We start from the raw sequence: 19,610 nt of genomic DNA, 5'->3' as shown, positions 1-19,610 counted from the left end.
ATTCAGTGTTGTTGCTATGATTCAGAACTGAGGGAGGGGTGAAGGCCCCGGCCCAAGCGCGGCCCCTTCCCGCCTGTCCCCGTCCAGCACAGCCCGATCCTGAGGGGACAACTCGGGCACGCGCCTCCCTCACGGCACTCGCGTTCGCGCCAGGCTCTCGTGCTGGCCCTTTAAGGGGCGGGGCGTCGCCGCGCTTCGGGGCGCTGATTGGCTGGGCGCGCCCCCCTCCCGCCCCCTGCCCCCGGCGGGGGCGCGCGGGGTGGCGGCGGCGGGAGCGCGCGCGATGGTGGCCGGCGGCGCCGCGCGGCTGCTCCCGCTCCCGCTGCTCGCGCGCGCCGCCGCGCTCCGGCTCCGGCCGGCGCTGCCCGGGCGGGCGGGCCCGGGGCGCTGCGGGCCGCGCGCCGGCCGCTGGGCCTCTCTGGCCGCGGCCGTGCCCGCGGCCGTGCCCGCCGGCACCGGCTGGAAGGAGAGGCCGGGGCAGCGCGGCCCGGCGTGGGCGGCGGAGCTTGGCGCGGAGCGGCCGCCCCGGGGGCTGCTGCGGCGCCTGGGGCTGGTGCTGCGGCTGGGTGTCCGCGCCTGCGGGCTCCTGCTGCGCTTCGGGCCGCTGCTGCTGCTCTACCCGCTGGGCCGGCTCTGGCCCGGCTTGGGCGCCCGCTGGCTGCGGCTGCTGCGCAGGGCGGCCGAGGCCGCCGGCCCCACGTGTGTCAAGCTGGGCCAGTGGGCCAGCACCCGCAGGGACCTCTTCTCGGAGGCCTTCTGTGATGAGTTCTCCAAGCTGCACGTCGAGGTGAGCCCGCACCCCTGGGGCCACACCGACGAGCTCTTGAGGAAGGCCTTCGGGGAGGACTGGACGGGCTTCCTCAAGTTCCCGAGCCGGGAGCCGGTGGGCTCGGGCTGCGTTGCCCAGGTGTATAAAGCCTATGCTGACCTCGCCGCCATCGGCGGCTCCCGGGCCCAGGAGCTGGAGCAGCGCTCGGAGCTCAGGTCCGCCTTTGAAGCGTGGCAAGTGTCAGGCTTTAGAGGCCTCCTCGAGTGGCTGAGGAGGAGGAAGAGCAAGGAGATACGGGATGAGAGGAGCAGGGAGGAACTGACTTCTGCAGGCTGCTCCCAGGGAAGTTCCGGGAGTAGGATGTCCCTTATGGAGCAGAGAGCCAAGCCACTCCCGAACGCAGACCCATCATCAGCCAGACATCTCGTGCCTGTAGCCATTAAAGTAAGTCCTGTGCCGAAATGGTAGAGGTATGAACATGGAGCGTGCTGGACAAGGTCCATCCCATGGAGATGCATAGCTGGCTAGGGCCAGGTGGAACAAGAAGGGATGCTGTCTCTCCTGGTGTCCTTTCTCAGTGCTTTTGTTCCAGCCTGCCTCAATCCCCAGGTCTTGCCAAACGGAGAGCTCAAGATTTGATGTGGCATGTGGCTACTAGGAATGCCTCCAAGGGCCCAATTTACATTAAAAGAATTAGCATTAAGGTTGCTTGCACCTTCCAGACAGCAAACCTCCTTCTCTGCTCATATGAAGAAATCTGGAATGTATAAGTGAGTTCCAGCAAAGTTTATTTAAAGAAACCTTATATTTGAGCAGCTTCAAATACTAGTTAGGGACAGGGCAAGACTGAAAGTGGTGCAAAATGTCTTTGGGTGAGACTGTAGCCTCCAGCACTGATACACTGAATTTGACAATGAAAAAGTGTTTCTCTATGACCTGATCGATGGCAAAATGGGAATTCTTCTGAGTCTAGCCAAGGAAGCTGGTTGCCTCCCATCCCAATAAGCTGGTTTCTGTACATTTGAAATGTATCATTTGAGCTCATTGCAATGGAGTGTCTGGGCAGTTTGATGTTGCCACTGCTGGTTCTTGTGCAGGTCCTGCACCCTGGGCTGGTCCACCAAGTCGAGATGGATCTGTTTCTCATGAAGATGGGCAGCCGCGTCATTGGACTCCTCCCCGGGTTCAAGTGGCTCAGTTTGACAGAGATTGTGGAGGAGTTTGAGAAGCTTATGATGCAGCAGGTATGTGCCAGGCCATGGTCCCCAGCTAAACAAAACTGCCCTTTGTCTTGCTCTGGCTGCCTCTAACTCTGTTCACACCACTACATTTAAAATTGGTTAGGTGAAGGCTGGCTTGTTCTTTACTTCTGGTCTTTAGTCTAATCAAATCACATAACATTACTGTAGGAAAGCTTATACGGTCACAAAGTAGCAAAGCAATGAAAAAAAACAATCTTTACTAGATCTAAAATTATTTTTTACACTTTGAAAATAATGTTTAGACTTTGAATGTGTTTTGTAGTAGACAGCCTGAACAGCTAGCTAGCCATAGTCAGAGTCCTTTTTGCAGCATTGTGAAATGTGAACAATGGTGAGACCCCTCTCCTTAGGAAAGAATCCCTCCAAGCAAGTACTCAGGCATGTGGATTTTTTCTATAATTCTACATATATGTTTGCAGTCTGTACTCACTAGTCATGTTTGTTAGCTCTGAGATAGATATTTATATATATATAGGCATAAATAATGTTTCCACAGAAGTTAATAGCACATTCTCCTCTGTATTATCATCAGACTCAGTGTCAGTACAATATTGCAAACAGATCTGAAAACATCCTGATTTACTAATGTCTTCTAAAGACACACTCCTGGAACATTGCTACTGTCAAACTTACAAAGATCTCACTGCAGGCTTAATTAGGCTTACATTTCTATGAAATGAGCCATTTTCTGCTAATTTCATTTTTGTGTCTAGATTGCAAAGTCTGAAGTCTGTAACAAGCTTTTGAAAACCTTAATTATTCTCTGCAATTCCAAAACCTCTGCACAGTAAATCCATGCTGGGAATTGTTACTGTGGCCAGATGTGAGTCGAGGTCATTCATACCTGTTTGGCAGAGCTTGGGTGGATGTGCAGAAGACTGAGAGTTAGGAGAACATCTGATAGGCTCATTGTAGATTTTTCCCTTTGAATGAACAGGAAATATTCCTGGGGTATTCCTCACTGCCAGACAAGGGAGGTGAGGCAAGGTTATCCTGCCTCCTTGAGCAGCAGCAGACAGTAGGAGAGATGTCCTGGATCACTGAAGAACCCGGGCCTGGACTTGGCATAGTGGATTATTTTGTATGAATTACATTAAATTTCTTTCTGCTACAGCTGCCCCTCTGTCAAGTGAGGTTGTGGCTGTTCTTCTATCCTGTCTCCCTGCCTTGCTGTTTGGACAGCGAGCTTCCATTCAGGATAGGATTCAGTTCAGGATCTTGTTGTATTTTTGAATGTAACATGGTCCTGGTCTGTTTTAAGACATATGCCTCTAGTAAGGCACCCATATTTCAAAGGTTGGACCTGGCTGTGCACCATCCATTACCCAGTCTGCTCCTCTTCCATCAGGGAGGCTCTGAGTCTGTAAAAAGTACCACTCTTACTTTGTTTCCATTCTGGCTTTCTGACTGGCTTTGTTGGTATTGAGTATCGCAACTCACACAGGCTCCTGAAGATCTAATCCTAGCTGATTCTCATTTCCAACCTGCTTTTCTGTTTGTCCCTTGAGATTGACTTACGCTACGAAGCCAGAAATCTGGAGCGCTTCCGACAGAATTTCCTCGATGTCGATTTTGTGAAGTTTCCAACTCCCCTTTGGCCCTTGGTAACAGCAGATGTTCTAGTGGAAACATTTGAGGTAAGAATTGCAGGGTGTGGGTGCAATGGTAGCAGTGAGAAAGCCCCAAGGAGACCAGGGCAAGGAGGTGTTTCTTTTTGAGAAGGAGGAATCAGAGGGAGAAGGATGCTTGTCTTCTTATTTGCTTAAGGAGATTGATGTCCTTCCTTAGTGTCTCTTCCACTCTTTTGTTTGCAAGCAGTGCATCCCTAAAGACAGGTATCAGACAGCTCTGTGTAGAAGTGAACACTTGGCCTGAAAGCAGGCAGACCAGCAGTGGGTGCAGCCTCCTGTGCTTTGCAAACCAACACCACGCTTCACCTCTCCTCTGTGCTGGGTCAAAGCAAGGAGCTCAGCAATCTGACACTTTCTGATCCCTGCCTCACTTCCCTTGTGGATGTTTGAGTACCAGACCAAAGCCACTCTCAGGCTTAGTTTTCCTGCATGTGACCCTGGCAAGGGTGTTTCTGTCCCTGGAATACCGTCTGTCTTTCCAAGGAACAAGCCCTTGGTTTTGTCATGTTCTCCATCACACTAGGTACAGGCTCTTTCTGCCAAGTCCTTTCTAGGGTATTATCATCCCCTTCCCCCACACATGGCACCCAGGAAAAGGTGTGTTTGAGGGTGGGATGCAGGGGCTGTTGACTCCAGCTCTGTCTCTGTTTCAGGAGAGTGAGCCCATTTCGCGCTACCTGCACGTGGGGATTGGCACGGAGCTGCGGCAGAGGCTGGCCAGGATGGGCATGGACATGCTGCTAAAGATGGTAGGCACCTGCCTGGGGCTGCAAGAGAAGGTTGTTTTCCTGCAGAAGCTATTCAGTTTGGATAATAAGACAAAGAGAGGCTAAAGAGAGAACCCATTTGCTTCCTAGCTGAACCTAGTCTGGGTAAAACCTGGGCTGGACTTGGCCCTGCTTAGGCTCTGACACAGAGCTCTGCCACTGCAGAGGGGCCATCTGCCTGCACACAGTAGGACTGGCCTGTGCACCTTGGTCAGCCTTTGCTTAGGACACCCACTAATCCACTTAATGAATATTCACCTATTACCCAAGGACCTTACAGTGCACCATTATTAGAAAATGTCATGTGCTCTGCAGAGATTATGGATGTGACTCAGAGGGAAAACAATGAGCTGATTTCTTAATTTATCGACTCCTCTAAAACTGCCTTTTTGTTAGGGAGAACTAAATCTGGAGTAAAGACAACAAACCTGGCCAAGTTCAGCTTCTGGCTATCTAGTTCTTCTGTGGCTGAAATAATCCCAAATAGTCTGGAAAGGAGTGTTGAGAGGGTGGTACAAGTGTCTTGTGAAGGGCTGTGAGAACCAGCAGGGAAGAGTTGCAAAAGCTTCTGACAGTACTGAGTGTGTGGGCAGTGCATATCAGATGAAATACTGCTGCTAACTGCAGCATTGTGCTTGGGCAATAGTGAACCTCCAGTTCTGGCTCAGGTAGTATGACAGGCTCTGAAATAGCTTTTACCACTCAGAACAACAATGCTGGAACTAGAATAGTTTTATGCTAAGATTGGTTTCAAATTTTAGGAGTAGGAAAGAATTAGAGGGCAGAAACAACTTTATGTCTATAAGTAAAATAAATACCTCTTTCTTGAGTACTCTGCAGTTCTAGTCCCTTGGTGCCCAGGACCCTCTGTTTCAAGGGCTGTAGTAGACCTAGAAGAAGGCAGATAGATGATTACTCATGTGGAATGTCTTCCATACCAGAATGGTGAAATAATTTGGACTCTTAACTCTGGAAAGCAGAAAGATGAGTAGCTTATGTCAGACATTATGCAGTCATGAGTGCACGAGAACGAATATGGATCTATTGTGTAAGGTTTCTCAATAAGGAGGACCTAACATAGGCAGAAGTAATTTTTTTCAGGCAACACCAAAACCATATTTTTTCACACAGTTCTAATTATTTACATGGCGGTTGAACAAATTCATAGGAGAAATCCATGAAATACAAAGCTAATCTCCTTGGGGCAGGAAGTCCTGCAGTCCCAGGTCATCAGGAGGGTTGGGGCAGGGGAAGTACTGTTTGGTTCTTGTCCTCTTGCCAGTCCTTTTTGGTGCTAACTGCTAGCAGAGTCAGAGAAGAGCTACAGAGATTTATTTCCTCTTCTCTTGTTTTCCTTACATTTCAATAGAGTTGTAATGTGGGTTGGTGTCGTGCACTAGACAAACGTACCCATTCACTGTAACCTTTGTCACTGAATGGCAAACAGCCTATTCTTACTGCATTGCCCTTTGCTAAGGCCCACCAGTGTGCCCCAGTTTAGGGCCAATTGCCAAAGGGCACTGCCATTCCCTGCTGGGACTCTAGCAAACACTGGATTGCTTCACACAGCTCTGCTGACTTCCCGAGTACCCGAGCTGGTCTCCAGCAGAAGCCACCTGCTGTGGTGCTGCCCTGGGTGCTGCCCCATCACTGGTAATGACAGAGAACAGACCACAAACAACCCTCTGCCCTTTGCCTGGGGGCTTTTGGCATCACCAGGTTTGCTTGGAACGAGCTGCTCTCACAATTACCTGTCCTCCAGATCTTCGTCGACAACTTTGTCCACGCCGACCTGCACCCCGGGAACATCCTGGTTCAGGGCAGCGCCCGCCCAGAGCTGTGTGACAGCCGGGTGCCAGAGCTGTGTGACAGCCAGGTGCCAGAGCTGTGTGACAGCCAGGTGCTGGAGGTGCAGCCAGCCCTGCAGCAGCTGTGCCTGGTGCTGCTGGACGCAGGGATCGTGGCGGAGCTGCAGAGCGCCGACATGCAGAACTTCCGCGCCGTGTTCACGGCTGTGGTCCAGGGACAGGTGAGGCCCCTCTCCAGCATGGGGCTGGCTGGGAAGGGAGGTGGCTGTGCAATCTGATGGCCAAAGTGACAGTTTTCTATTTGCCCTTGAAAGGAGCCTTGCTAGCATCTTATCCCCAAACAAAGGGACAAGTTGTTCAGCTGCAGCAAGGAGGCTGCCAGAGTGGAGCATTTTCCAGGCCTCAGGAACTAGGAGGTGCTAAATGGGAGGTATTGGCTGCCCCTTCCTGGTTAGGAGTACTTCTGCTGCAAGTTAGGACTGCCTGGGAGCCCCTGTTGCAGAATCTGTCAGGTTTTGCTACAGAAGAGGAGGGAATGGGTTCACATCCTGGTCTGCCCCACACGTTCCTCTCTGCAGCCCTGCTGCTGGAAGGCCCATATGCCTTCCTCCATTTTGCTGTTGTGTCAGCATCTATAGAGGAGAGGAAGGAAAACAGGTGTGTGGAGGGGTCTGACCTCTGCTGGGCTCCTCCATGTGAGGAGAACTACATTATCCTCCTCCCCCCTTGAAACTCACTGTCAGATGGACTGGAAAACCCATGGTGGTGTCTCCTGTTCATTCTGGAACAAGCATTGTGCTCCCACTTGCCTGTTGCTGTCTCTCAGCTGCAGGGTGAAGGGCTCACTAACACAGCTCAAGAGGGACACGTTCTGTCTTGGTGTGCTGAAGCTTGCCAAAGAAACCATGTTAAACCTGTGTGCAGGCCCATCCTGTGCTGCCAGGGGCACTTCTCAGCTAACAAAAGCAAGAACTGCAAGCATCTCATTGCAAGTCACCAGTGACCAGGTTCTGGTTGTGCTGTTTTTTGTCAGGGGGAGAGGGTGGCAGAGCTGATCCTGCACCATGCCCGTGCCAACCAGTGCCAGGACATCGAGCGCTTCAAGGCTGAGATGGCAGAGCTTGTGACCAAGGTCCGGGGGAACACCATTGCCCTGGGCAAGGCAAGTGCACCCTGTCACAGTCCCACTTAGCTGCAGTTCAGCACTGAAAACTGAAAAAAAGTTTTTTGATCAGCTGTTAAAATTCTCCTTGTGTATTGCAGCTTCAGGTGGGAAATCTCCTCTCCAGTGTCTTCAAACTACTGATGACCCATAAGGTGAGGTGCTGTCCCTGTCTGCCTCTAATAGCTGAAAGTTCATCTGGGGAAGGAGAACTACTGGGAGCACGAGGGGCTAACAAGGAGGGAGACTGACTTCTGAAACAAACTGCTAGGAGAGGAACAGCAGGAATGCATCCAAGTGTTGCAGGCATGCTGTTTCTCAGGTCCTATACACACTCTGCCAAGCCCAATTTCTGTTTTGGTTTTTTTTTGGGTGGGTGTTTTTGTTTTTTTTGTCTCAATACTTCATGTAATGGTTGATACTGTCTACTAAAATGAGTATTTTTGTAACACATAGTTTTTCCTACCTTTTTTATAGTCCCTTAGACTATAGATACCTCCTTATAACTGATTATTTGGGGGACAAATTTCCACAGCTGCAAACAACTTTGGAAATCAAAAGACCTGTGGTGGCTTGAACTGGGGTTGTGAGCCACAGTCCAACTGGTGGAGTTGCATTATAGTTCCAGGTGTGCAAATGCTCCCCAGCCTTCCCCTCCCTCCCAGCTTAGGCAGAGCTGGTACCTTGGTTGAAGGGGTACAGAAGAAAACAATATCCACTGAGTCCATCCAGTCTGTTGTGGTTCCAGGTGAAGCTTGAGAGCAATTTTGCTTCCATCATCTTTGCCATCATGGTTCTGGAAGGACTGGGACGTTCACTGGACCCTGAACTGGACATCCTGGAGGCAGCCAAGCCACTGCTCATCAAAACTGCAGCTTCTGCCCTCAGATAGACTCCTGTGGCTGCTGCCCTCTCTCTCCCTGTGGTGGGGGGTTACCTGTGCTGTGCTGCCTGGGAGCTGACACAGAGGAGGCTGAAGGTGAGAAGTCACAGGTACCCCAGGGATGTGGCTGCTCTCCACTAATGCTGCCTTCAGTCATTTCAGCCAAGCATGGGATGATCAGAAGGTCTATTCCAGAAAGCAGGAAGAATTTGCACAATTGGACATTTCCCACTCATTGAACAGTTCTAAGAACTACTGTGGTAGTTTTTAAAAACATCTTCAGAAAGATGTTAATTGATCAAGTCTGTTTTAAAATATATCAGGGTAAATATTTAATTTACTGACTTACCTGCACTGTGGTATGAGAAATTATGTTCTAGCATCTCCTAAGCAACACATTCAGGCTGAAAAAGGCCAATAAACCTGTTTGTCTTTTGTACTTTTAACTTCTACTTTTATTGTAGAAGTGTCCTAACATCCTGCATGTAGTGGTCTGCTCTTAGTCATTCTGGATGACAGAACCAGACCATTTAAATTTTTTCTCAAACTTCTGTACTCTAGTACATTAAGATAGGAGTTTGAATTATAAACAGCATAATAAAATATCTACCTAGGCAGAAAAACCTAATTCCATAATAAAAAACAACTTCTGGGAATATTTGTCCTGGTCTTAATTTTTCTGTTTCTGAAACTTAAGAGGTTTCTTTTTTCTGCTCTGTGTGATTTTCTCTACTACCCTTGCTGGTGCTTCCCACTCTACTCAAAACCTTAACTGATACAGAGGAATCAGATACTTAGGGGCTTTTTTCCCAGCAGGTTTCAAACCAGAGCCCAAGGATTTTCCTGATGGATCAAAACCACACTGCAAATGTTTAAAATCAAATAAAGCTAGCAGAAGAGCTGGATTACACGTGGCATTTACAGTCAATTATTTTAATAGCAGTATTAAAATGATTTTATGGCTGCATTTTAATAGTGAGAAATACAGTCTATGAATGATTGGAAATAATGAGGTACTGAATATATTCCCAGACCTACCCTGTGTGAAATAGCAGTAGAGCAGGGTCTCTGCAGTAGTCTCTTCTCAGGTGGTTAAGCAATGAAGAGAAAGTGCATAAGGAGACAATCTGCTGTTTTATGGTGATTATAAAGCAACGATTGATAGCATATAAATGAAGTCTGAAAAATAAGTTTAGATTCAGCTCAGCATATTTCATGTACTTTCCTTTAATCACTGCATATTCCATTTCCAAGGGCATAAGGATAAAAGCAGGAGCAGAATTTAACACCTTGTAAGTTTTAGGCTTGTTTCTTTAACTCTAACTAGAGTCATAAGCAGGCAGAGCATCGTCCTAACTAGCACAAGATTTTATGTAAAAGAGAACTCAAACAAGAGGAGAAGGCAGCAAACCCCCCAAACATTATCCTGAAGAAAATCTCCATGTGCCATCAGCACCCACGTTCCCTCAGCAGAGTGTGTGCCAGGTCTGGGGCACAACCATCCATGTTCCTGCTGAGCAAATTCCAGCCAGCTTTCCCAGACACTCAACAGACTGGAAACTGTTCCAAATGATGGGATTTCATGTCTAAAATACAAAACTGTGCCTCACATGTAGTTTCCATAATCTGAAGCAAGTTACATTTTCTTCAGACCTTACATTTTGTTTGTTAAAGCCTTCACCTTCTATTTAAGTTCATCTTTCCCCTTTTTTTTCTCTAAGCAAAAATCTTAGGATGGCTCACGCACGTACATTATGGATCCTAAAGTTTAAAAATACCCATTTTAGCTATTAAGGTCTCAGAATAGTTTGTAAACATCTGGATGAGAGACCTAACTTGGTCTTTTTAGGGAAAAGCTGAAGGCATAGCCTCTCTATTATCCCTGGAGGAATGCAGTCTGACACTGCTTGGCATCTGCTGGCCATTCAGATTTGGCAGGATTTCAAAGGAGCTCCCTTTTACAAGTTTTCTTCATTTAACTTTTTTCTTTGTTTTTGTTTTTTTTTTTTTTTTCAAGAAAGTGCCATTATCACTGTTGCTATATTCTAGAAGGAGGCATAAATTTTTATTATGTGCCAGAAAATTGTATCTTGTTTCTAAGTGTATGTGAAGGCCAGGCCAAATTTAAATTTTGTATCTAGTTTGGTTCTAGGCATTACTTGAAATAAGGCATCACATATATTGTATTCATTTTAGCATAACTCTTTGTAAAATAAAGATATTTCAATATAGCTCTGACTGTTTCAGCAAATAAACTGTGCTATGCCCCATTCTCCTTTCCTAAATACCCCTCTGAAATTTCTGGTTACCCAGAGCTGATCATATATATGATCATATATACATACATTGTATTCATTTTAGCATAATTCTTTGTAAAATAAAGATATTTCCATATAGCTCTGACTGTTTCAGCAAATAAACTGTGCTATGTTCATTCTCCTTTCCTAAATACCTGGCTGAAATTTCTGGTTACCCAGAGCTGATCAGTGCATTTCCTGGGCACAGCCACGGGGAATTTTGTACCTCAGATGAAGTGAGGAAGAGGGAACACCTCAAGATGTGACAAGCTTAACCTCCTCCTTCTCTCCTTGGGCACCTCCACTCCCCACAGTGCAGTGCACTAAAACCCCTCCTTTCTGGTGCAGAAAGTGCCTCTAGATGTGCCCTGCTGCTCCCTCTCAGGGAGAAAGGCAGGTGAAGGACAGAGCACTGGAAGTGCACTCTGGCTGCAGTGAAAGGGACATTAGAGACCTCTCCAGGAATCCAATGCCACCTGTCACACTCTGCTCTGGCACACTGACTCAGGTCTGTGAACTGCTCCAGGCCCTGCTCACCCTCTGTGCAGCTTCCTTACTCGAGCAGGGATGCCCTGAGCAGCAGGAGCTTCTGTTCCCTGAGGTACTGCTGGAGAGCACAGAGCTTCTGGCCTTCTTTTTCCATCTTCAGATGAGAACTCTCTCTCCTCTGGAACACTCTCACTTTGGCAGCCTGGTGCTGGTTTTGCTGTTTGTCCTGCTCCTGGGATTCTTGTTCCAGCACTTCCTGCCGTGACTGCATTCTGCTCCTCAGCAACTCCTACACAAAGACATTCAAAACTGTACAGGCAGCCTTCATGCCAAATTTCATCCTCACTCTTCATCTCTGCCCAGCTCTGGGGCCCCCAGCATGACATGGATCTGCTGGAGTGAGTCCAGAGGAGGATCACAAAGATATTCAGAGGGCTGGAGCACCTCTGTATGGAGCCAGGCTGAGAGCTGGGCTTGTTCAGCCTGGGGAAGAGAAGGCTCTGGGAAGATCTTAGAGCACTTTCCATTGCCTAAAGGGGCTACAAGAGCTGGAGAAGGACTTTGTACAAGGGTGTGGAGTGATGGGACAAGGGGGAATGGCTTTAAACTGAAAAAGAGTAGGTTTAGATTAGATATTAGGAATAAATTCTTTCCTGTGGGGGTGGAGAGGCACTGGCACAGGTTGCCCAGAGAAGCTGTGGATGCCCCATCCCCGGCAGGCTGGACAGGGGGTTCTGAGGGTTCTGAGCAGTCTGGTCTAGTGGGAGGTGTCCCTGCCCATGGCAGGGGGGTTGGGACTAGATGGACACAATCCAAATCATCCTACAGTACTATGATTCTCATTAGTCAGAAATGGATACAATCCATGGAAATTAATTTCTTGCATGCAGAAAGACTTCTTTTGTGACAGAGATAAGGAATTTTAATTTCCACTTTTCATCTTTATACACATGCCAAAAAAGTTACCCCTTTTTATCTCTAAATGATACAGTTACACTGCATGTAAAACAGGTGAAATATACAAATACTCCAGATATTTGTATATACACTTCCACTGCTGGAAACATGGCAGAAGAAAATAACATCTGGAACTGCCCTTACCAGCCTTTCTTTCTCTTGTTCCCAGCTCCTGTTGTTGCTTTCTGCCTGCAGCTCCTCTCTCTGCAAACGCCGTGTCTTTAAGAGCTGAAGCCTCTGCCTTGCCTTCCTCTCCTCCTCCTCCTCCTCTGGAAAGCAGGATTCCTTCCTGCTCTTCTCAGCCCCAGCAGCCTGGAGCAGTGCCACGTGCTGCAAAGCTCTCTCTTTGTGCTCCAGCTGTTTCTCCAGCCCTTGCAATGGTCTCTGACGCAATCGCTGCCTGTTTCCAAAACAAAATTGCTCAAATTTCTCATAAAGAAAGAGCAATAAAAAAGAAAGACAGTGCATAAGACACAAAGCAGATATTTTGGCAATCTGTGTTCAGTTAACATTCCAGGGCTCTTTGTTAGGTTATGAGGATTAAACCTGTGTCCAGAACAGAGGTAGCAAAAGCCCCAAACAGGCTGGTGCCTGATGTCAGCACTTTTGGTCTGAGAGCAGGACTGAAGGGAATTTGTCCTTGGAGATAATGCTGTGTACCCACCCCTCACACCTCCAGCACCAATTGCATTCCCAGTAGGGATCCACTGTGACCCCTGTGCAGAGCCCAGCAAAAAGCACCAGGTGGGAGAGCAGCAGGGAGCAGATGTTACCAACCTTCCAACCTCTAGCACAAAAAGCAGTCAGTGCCCAGCATCACCTCTGGCTGTCCCTGCAGGTGCCATCTGCCTCTTGCTGCTGCTCCCTCTTCAGCTGCCTCTGTTCCTCTTGCCACCTTCTGTGCTCAGTCTTGGCTCTGCTGAAGTCCAGCTCCTTCCACCTCTTCTGAGATGCACCACTAGGGATTGATTTCTACGAGAAAAAAAGCAAACAACCCTTAGTCCCAGCAGTGTATTCTTCTAATGCACACTGTAAGCATACAAAACCAGAAGAAGCCAGTTTTAATGTCACTCCTGAGGCCTAGAAGCTACAAAGGCTCACAAATACTGTAGTGTTGATTCCCATCCATACAAGTACTGAGGATGATGCTAAAACCTGCAGAAAACAGTAGGCTTAATCAACAAACAGGTGCCTGAAAATCCAGTCTTAAGAGTTCCCCACAGGTCAGTAGGCTGTGCTGTTCTGATGTTGAGCCAATGCTTAAAACTCCCCAGTTTTTGGGTCAACTTCTGGATTGGATGGAATATCCAGGTTCTGACCATAAAACATAAATTCCTTACTAGATTTTATTAGCAAGAGAAATACCTGCCTCCATCTGGCCAAACCCAGAACATTCCCAAGTTCTCTGCAGGTATTCCAGCTCTTCACCTTTTGTTGTCTGAGATTTCTACCCATGTTCAAGCAGTCTTTGTGTTTCTTCAGCAGTAGCTTCATTTCAATGCTGTAGTGCTGCTGATCTTTGTTTTTAAATGCACTGTGCCATGTACAGAGGTGAAGGAGCACCCACAAGGCCTCTCTTCACAGCCACAGTGAAATATTTATTTGTTTTTGTACTCCTTACAGTGCCCTTTATGAGGAAAGTGCAAGTAAACACCATCAAATCTTCAGACATGTATTCCAGTTCCCATTGCTAGAGCTGTGTGGAGCTGGAACAGAGTTCCCCCAAAATATTTTTCTCTGTCAAATGCATCCTGCTTCCTCCTATTCCCAAGTGCAGTCAGCATGTTTCTGCTGTCAGCAGCTCCTATGCAAACAGAATGTCTCCTTCCAGGGCTTTCCTGGGGACAACTCAAATACCACAAGCTGGAAAACACTACAGGACTTTCAAATAACGTTCCTGCCAGTCTTACACAGCCTTTTGACTGGTTTCTCTTAGCACATTGATCTGTAAGGCTTCCCAAGGGCTGTAAACAGCTTTGTTCTCCAGTGTATTGCTACTCTTAGCAAAAAAATGTACCTTGTGGGTGTGTTTAATGACACACACAAGGAGAGATCAAAGAAAGAATCAAAGGTGTTTTGTAGGTGGGAGGTGAACAAATGATGTTTTCCAGCAGGTAAAGTACCAGCCTAAGGATCAGGAGACTTCTAGTTCCACCCCTGCCCTAACATGCACTCTTTGCTGTGGGCCTCAGATGCTTGCCTAAACTTTTTCTTTTTTGCTTTCAGTATCTGTAAAAGAGGAGTTAGTAAAAAAAAAAACAACAATCTAGTAGAGCTGGCTGAGAAGCTTATTTAGAGATTATATCTAACATACAAAAACACTCTGCCAAAAGTGCTGAGCAAAAATACCACAAGTGCCCTGTCCTGCACAATGAGGGCTCCCAAGTGGAGTCCTTAAATTTCTATTTCTGCATAACCATTATTCTACACAGGCATCATTTCTGTTGCAGCAAAAACCTTTGTGAAAGATCAAAGGAGAGAACATTCTCACATGACATAAACAAATCTGCTCATCCTAAGAACTAAACCTCAATACTCACTGTGATGCTTTTGTCTTTCAGAAGCTTTGGGAGATGTGTGGCTCTCCCAGCCAGCAGGGGGGTGGCACTGTGGGGTCTCTGCCCACAAAGGGCTGATCTGATGGTCAGGCTGTCTTTCTCCAGTGACTGATTCACCTGGGCAAAGAAGCTCTGGCACCTGAAAGGAACCAAAGCACTGCTTCCCATGGGAGGGCTCCTCTGGGAATGCTGGACTGGAGCTTCTGCCACTCTGGACTCAAAAAAGCCTTTCAAATAAATTAGGGCAAGGACATATGAGAATATAAAAGCTTATAGAAAGAAAGCAAATTAAAAGAACAAAAGGTCTGCTCATATGAAATATATTCAAGCAAGGATTTGATAACATTTTCCTATAAGGAAGTGGGACGGTTTTTAGTCTCCACAAAAGAGGTTCCAGCTTTTCAGAAACAAGCTTGCCATTGCATTTAGGCAAGAGTTTGGCCTGGGAAACTGAGTTTTGCCTGGTGCTTCTTACAGCTACTCAGGCTAAAGGACTGTTTATCCCACAGACTGGCATGAACTGCTCTGAAATGAGTAAAAATGATAAAGCCTTTGATAGGGCAATGCCTGAGCTCCACATCCTGCTGAGAGACAGGAGCCATTAGCATGGGCACAGCCCTGCTAACAGAGCTTTTGGGTAAGTGAGAACAGGAGCAGAGTTTGCTCACACCTTCCTGCTAAGGACAGGGCAGCCCTGAGTGGCAGCTGCTGCATGGAATGGTGCTGGAACCCCAGCTGGGAGCAATGAGCACTCCTGTTTGACTTTTCATTCTCCCTCTTCCAGCAGTGTCACAAAGCAATAACAAGGAAAGCTTCAGGCTTTCAGAATCCTCTCTTAGATGTCTGCAATTGTCACAAAGCTGAGAACAGCAACAAATTGACCAAAATCATGATCCAGCCCCTTTCGGCTGTTCAAGGAACAAAATTCCACTCAGTGACATTATAAAGCAATAATTTTCAGCACAGATAAGAGGATTGTTTTGCAAAAAAGTCCTGGTGAAATCTTGTTGCTATACACAGTTACTGTTAATGTTAAAGATTAATTTTTAAAGTAAGGAATTTTTTATTTATACTGAGCTCTATGATATAGGTTAAAAACCCCCAAAAGCTGCTACTGCAGTAGCTGAGCTGTAAAAGCCAAAAAATCTCAAGTTCCATCTGAAAATTCTTTCACTTGGAGAGAAGATGAATAACTTCTAAAGCCATAGCACCATTAATACCTATATATAAAGATGGCATTATGGTATTTCTTTGTAAAGCACCAAGAATTATGGTGACTGATCTTACACATGATGCCATCCTGCACTGATATTATGTGCTAAGTCTTATGTTTGGCTAAAAGAGTTACAGTTCCAATACCATGATCATGTTCAAAATTAGCTTCAGTTTCAGCATCCTGCTGTCTGCTCTCTGCTTTTTCCTTGTGATCTGTCTCCATTAACCAGCTGTCTGTGTTGACAGCAGCATCCACCACAGCACGAGCCATCTCCCTCTGAGGGGCCTAGAAAGAACAAGAAATGCAACCATAATCCAGACCTGATAAGGGAAAGAATAGGATTATTTAATGAGCTTACATTAAGAGAGAATGAAGAAAAAAAATATTCTGAAAGACAGGCCTGCTCCTGGCATGTGCCAGAGTTTGGATTCTAACCCTGGCAGAGCAATGGAGGTAAGTGTGGCAGTAGCTGGTGCACATGAACCTCCTCCTTACTGATCCTTATCCAGTGCCCTGCTCACAAGCACCAAATCAGCTGCTGAGGACTAAATAAGTCTCTTGTGGTCCTTGACTGGGAGAGGGGACACCTCTAACAGGGTGAAGTATGTGATAAGAATCATGCAAGAGACTGCCTTGGTAGGGAACAATCCCTACTGTAATCCCTATCCAGTGTCAAGTCTTCTGACACTTTTCCTTTTTTAGCCTTTACCTCCCTCATACAGAAGCAGAATGTAGAGGGACTGGGCTGTGCAACACTTCTCATATTCTGCATCCATGGAAGAGGTTCTGGAAGCCTGCTCCAGCCAGGGACAATGACAGATTATTGACAATGACCTGACCCCAGTCAAAGGAAGGCAGTGCAAAGTCTCCCCATTCTATAGCAGGAAGGCATAAGGAGCAGCACTTAAACCTCTAGCTTGGTACCAAGGGTAGTAAACCTGCATTAACAAAGCAGATAATTACACAATTACCAGACCATTTATTAACAGAAGAACCAGGGTGAACCATTATTTACCTTCTCAGTTTCTATAACCTCATGGTCCTCTTCCAAACGAGACCTGACATCTTCTGGAACATTTTCTGTCTCTAATCTCTTCTCTTCCTTTTTCTCTTCCTCTCTGGAAACACTTTCTGAAGAAGCAATCCTCAATTCAGACAGTTCCTGTTCTATTTTCTTGCTGAGCTTGTCTTCAGTGAGGCTTGCTCTGGGGCTGAAGGTGCTTTCCTGCCGCACTTTGCACTCTGCAGGCTGTGTGTGTTCCCAGGCTCCAAAGCAGCCCTGGGGAAGCGAGGTGCATCCCCAGCTGCACTTTGCACAGGGATGAGTGGAATACAGAACCTCTGGGCAGCAGCCCAGGCCCAGGTGACCCTGTCTGTAGTGCCCTGAGGCTCTGTAACCTGGTGCCACAAGGTATGGGTAATCCAAGCTTGAATCCACCACCATCTGCCTGGCTGCTAAAGGCATCTGCAGCTCCAGGATGATGCGTTCGCTCAGGGGCATGGGAATGCGCAGAGCTTGGGCAGGAGACACCTCCTTAGTCTGCCCATTCCAGAAACTCACAAGCACTCCCCTCTCATTGTGTGCTGTGCATATTGGGGGGAAAGAAAAAAAAAAAAAAGGGCAAGTAATGTATTAGCACCGTATCAATCTGTGTGATTTATCTCATAGAGAGCAGGAGGTGAAAGTAATGACTTGTGCTTCAGACAATTCTGTAACAACTTTCATGATTTTATTCTTTACATGTTTAAAATTTGACTTTCTCTTGAATTTCCTGCAAGGAGACAGAAGATATAAAAAAAAATCTCACTTGCCAAAGCAGGTGGGATTTTACCCTGAAATAGCAGAAAAGCAGACTAACAGATAACCAGGTGATCCTCAGGAGGATCAGCAAAGGTTTTTGAGTTGTGTTGGGAGGGTGCTATCCCAAACCCCTAGCTTTTTAGGAAGTTTTCACTCACAGAACCAAGCAAAGGCAAATTCTGTGATCTGCAATAATTCTGACCCTGAAAAGGTGGCTTAGTGCCAACAATAAAAACACAATGAAGAGAACCCAAGCAGCAGGAGGTAAATTTTCCATGCTGGAGCTTGATCTCTTCCCTGCAGTGACCACCTCCCATGGCGAGTCCAGTACTGCTAAGAAAACCAAAACAACCAAAGCAGGTACCTGAAGGTGCCTCTGTGTTCTCCACAACCCTCAGCACAGTGCCAGGGCCAAAACGTTTGGCTGGAGCCTCCCATGGTGCCAAGACCCTGTCCCCTGGAGCAAGAGGCTGTCGCCGGGCGTCCTCGTAGTGCACAATGTCACAGAGCGGCGTTTCCTGCCGGCCTCGCTGGACCCTGCCCTTCAGAGCCCCACTTTGGTCAAACTCAACTAAAAAGCCTTCCCTGGAGCCCTGCAAGAGGAAAACATGTGGTGTGCAAGGCAATCTGCAAGGTGCAGTTAACAGCGAAGCTTAAGTGCTAAGAGGGAAGTGGCAGAAATCCCAGGAAGTGGAATGTGATCTGGGAATGCAGCTTTCCTCTTCTACCAGGGTTTCACTGTACTGTGTCCATACCCCTTCAAAAGTAAATAAAAAGCTGGGGCTTAAGGGGCTGACAGGTTTTTTCCTCCTTTCACTTTGGAGTTAGAGTTTAGTAAGAACACAATCAGCAGGCTAAGGCAGAATCTACCAGGAAAACCCCCACAGGAAAAAGAGCAGCCAAAAGAAACTGTGTATGATGCAGTTCACCGCAATCAGAAGGATAAAAAACAATCCTTCAGCAATCAGAAGGGTAACAAAGCAGTAAAAAGCCACAACTGTCATAAATTTAAATAGTTTAATTGAAACCTTCAGCAGCAAGTGAGGGCAAGATCTACTGCCAGAATCTCAGCCTTCTCTGCAGATCTCTGAGTGCCCTTACACAAATAATACACAAATAATACACAAATACACAAATCAGCTCCAACTGATGTCACTTGTGCCTGTAGCTGTCCCAATCTGTTCTACCCCACACTGAAGCTCACACACATCCTCACCTACACTAGCACCAAAATTTATTAAACTAACCTGCAAAATGAACTGGATTTTAACAGAAAACCTGCAGGGGGGATTTTCTGTCTGGCATCCAAAATCATCTCACAATTCCCAGAAACACAGATGGAAAAGAATGAGGAAAGCTCTCAGTTTGATAAAGAGGAAGTGGACCCTGGAGACAAACATTTTGGATTACTAGCTGCTGTTTTGCTAACTAACTCTGCTGCTAGGCTGGGCAAAAGCAGACAGTAGGGATAAGGGACCTGTTTTCTCTGTCTCTGAATAAAAACTCATTATATCTACAAAACCAGATTGGTCTCCAGGCTGTTCTTACTTGCAGGACTCTTCACAGCAAACAGCCAGACAGCACCAGGTAACAGAAGAAAACAGGGTGTGGGGAGGCAACAGTGGCTAGGAATGCACTGCAACACTGGAGGGGCACCCCACAGCAAGGGTGAGTATGGGAAAAACAGAAGAAAAAAACCCATACATGCTCTTCCAGGCATGCTCCCAATCAAGAGTTACCTCCACCTCCTGGACAATGTGGCCCAGGTAGTAACAGCCATCAGTTTCTCTCCTTGCCAGCACACGAGCTCCCCTCAGCACACGGGAAGCCTCCAGGGACAACCCACTGAAATTCCTTTTGGTTGAGGGTATCAAGGGCATGCAAAAGGGACCTGGGTTCCAGGCAATTCCACAGACATGACAGCTGTGGAAAATGAAAATACAAGAATTAATGGAAAGCTCAGCAACAGACACTCTGCAACTTACTGCAGTGCAAACAAACTGAATCAAC

At 47.0% G+C, this 19,610-nt stretch overlaps 2 protein-coding genes across 3 annotated transcripts; one reads left to right on the top strand and one right to left on the bottom strand.

Moving 5' to 3' along the window:
- The first annotated feature begins 283 nt into the window (after positions 1 to 283).
- ADCK2 (aarF domain containing kinase 2) lies at positions 284 to 12,281 on the top strand. 2 transcript variants are annotated; one of them, XR_008483301.1, is made up of 9 exons: positions 284 to 1,213; positions 1,867 to 2,013; positions 3,540 to 3,668; positions 4,316 to 4,411; positions 6,192 to 6,458; positions 7,271 to 7,399; positions 7,501 to 7,554; positions 8,148 to 8,378; positions 12,195 to 12,281. XR_008483301.1 is itself a non-coding variant. In XM_054282017.1 (8 exons), exons 1-8 carry the CDS (start codon positions 284 to 286, stop codon positions 8,289 to 8,291), a joined length of 1,896 nt encoding a protein of 631 aa, XP_054137992.1. In that variant the 3' UTR covers positions 8,292 to 9,053. The 2 variants fall into 2 exon arrangements, 1 of the variants encoding a protein (XP_054137992.1); XM_054282017.1 differs by lacking the exon at positions 12,195 to 12,281 and having other exon boundaries at positions 8,148 to 9,053.
- On the bottom strand, positions 11,091 to 19,606 carry LOC128940541 (inner centromere protein-like). Its single transcript, XM_054282016.1, has 8 exons — positions 19,340 to 19,606; positions 17,965 to 18,193; positions 16,815 to 17,383; positions 15,943 to 16,084; positions 14,566 to 14,810; positions 12,846 to 12,997; positions 12,170 to 12,425; positions 11,091 to 11,357 (listed from the first exon to the last, which is right to left on the bottom strand). Exons 1-8 carry the CDS (start codon positions 19,478 to 19,480, stop codon positions 11,133 to 11,135), a joined length of 1,959 nt encoding a protein of 652 aa, XP_054137991.1. The 5' UTR covers positions 19,481 to 19,606; the 3' UTR covers positions 11,091 to 11,132.
- Positions 19,607 to 19,610: the final 4 nt, after the last annotated feature.

The sequence above is a fragment of the Melozone crissalis genome, unplaced genomic scaffold, assembly GCF_028551555.1.
Source record: "Melozone crissalis strain CALT ecotype California unplaced genomic scaffold, PUWL_Pcris_2 ptg000033l_1, whole genome shotgun sequence".
NCBI classification, from domain to species: domain Eukaryota; kingdom Metazoa; phylum Chordata; class Aves; order Passeriformes; family Passerellidae; genus Melozone; species Melozone crissalis.
This window is presented reverse-complemented; position numbering and strand designations above follow the sequence as displayed.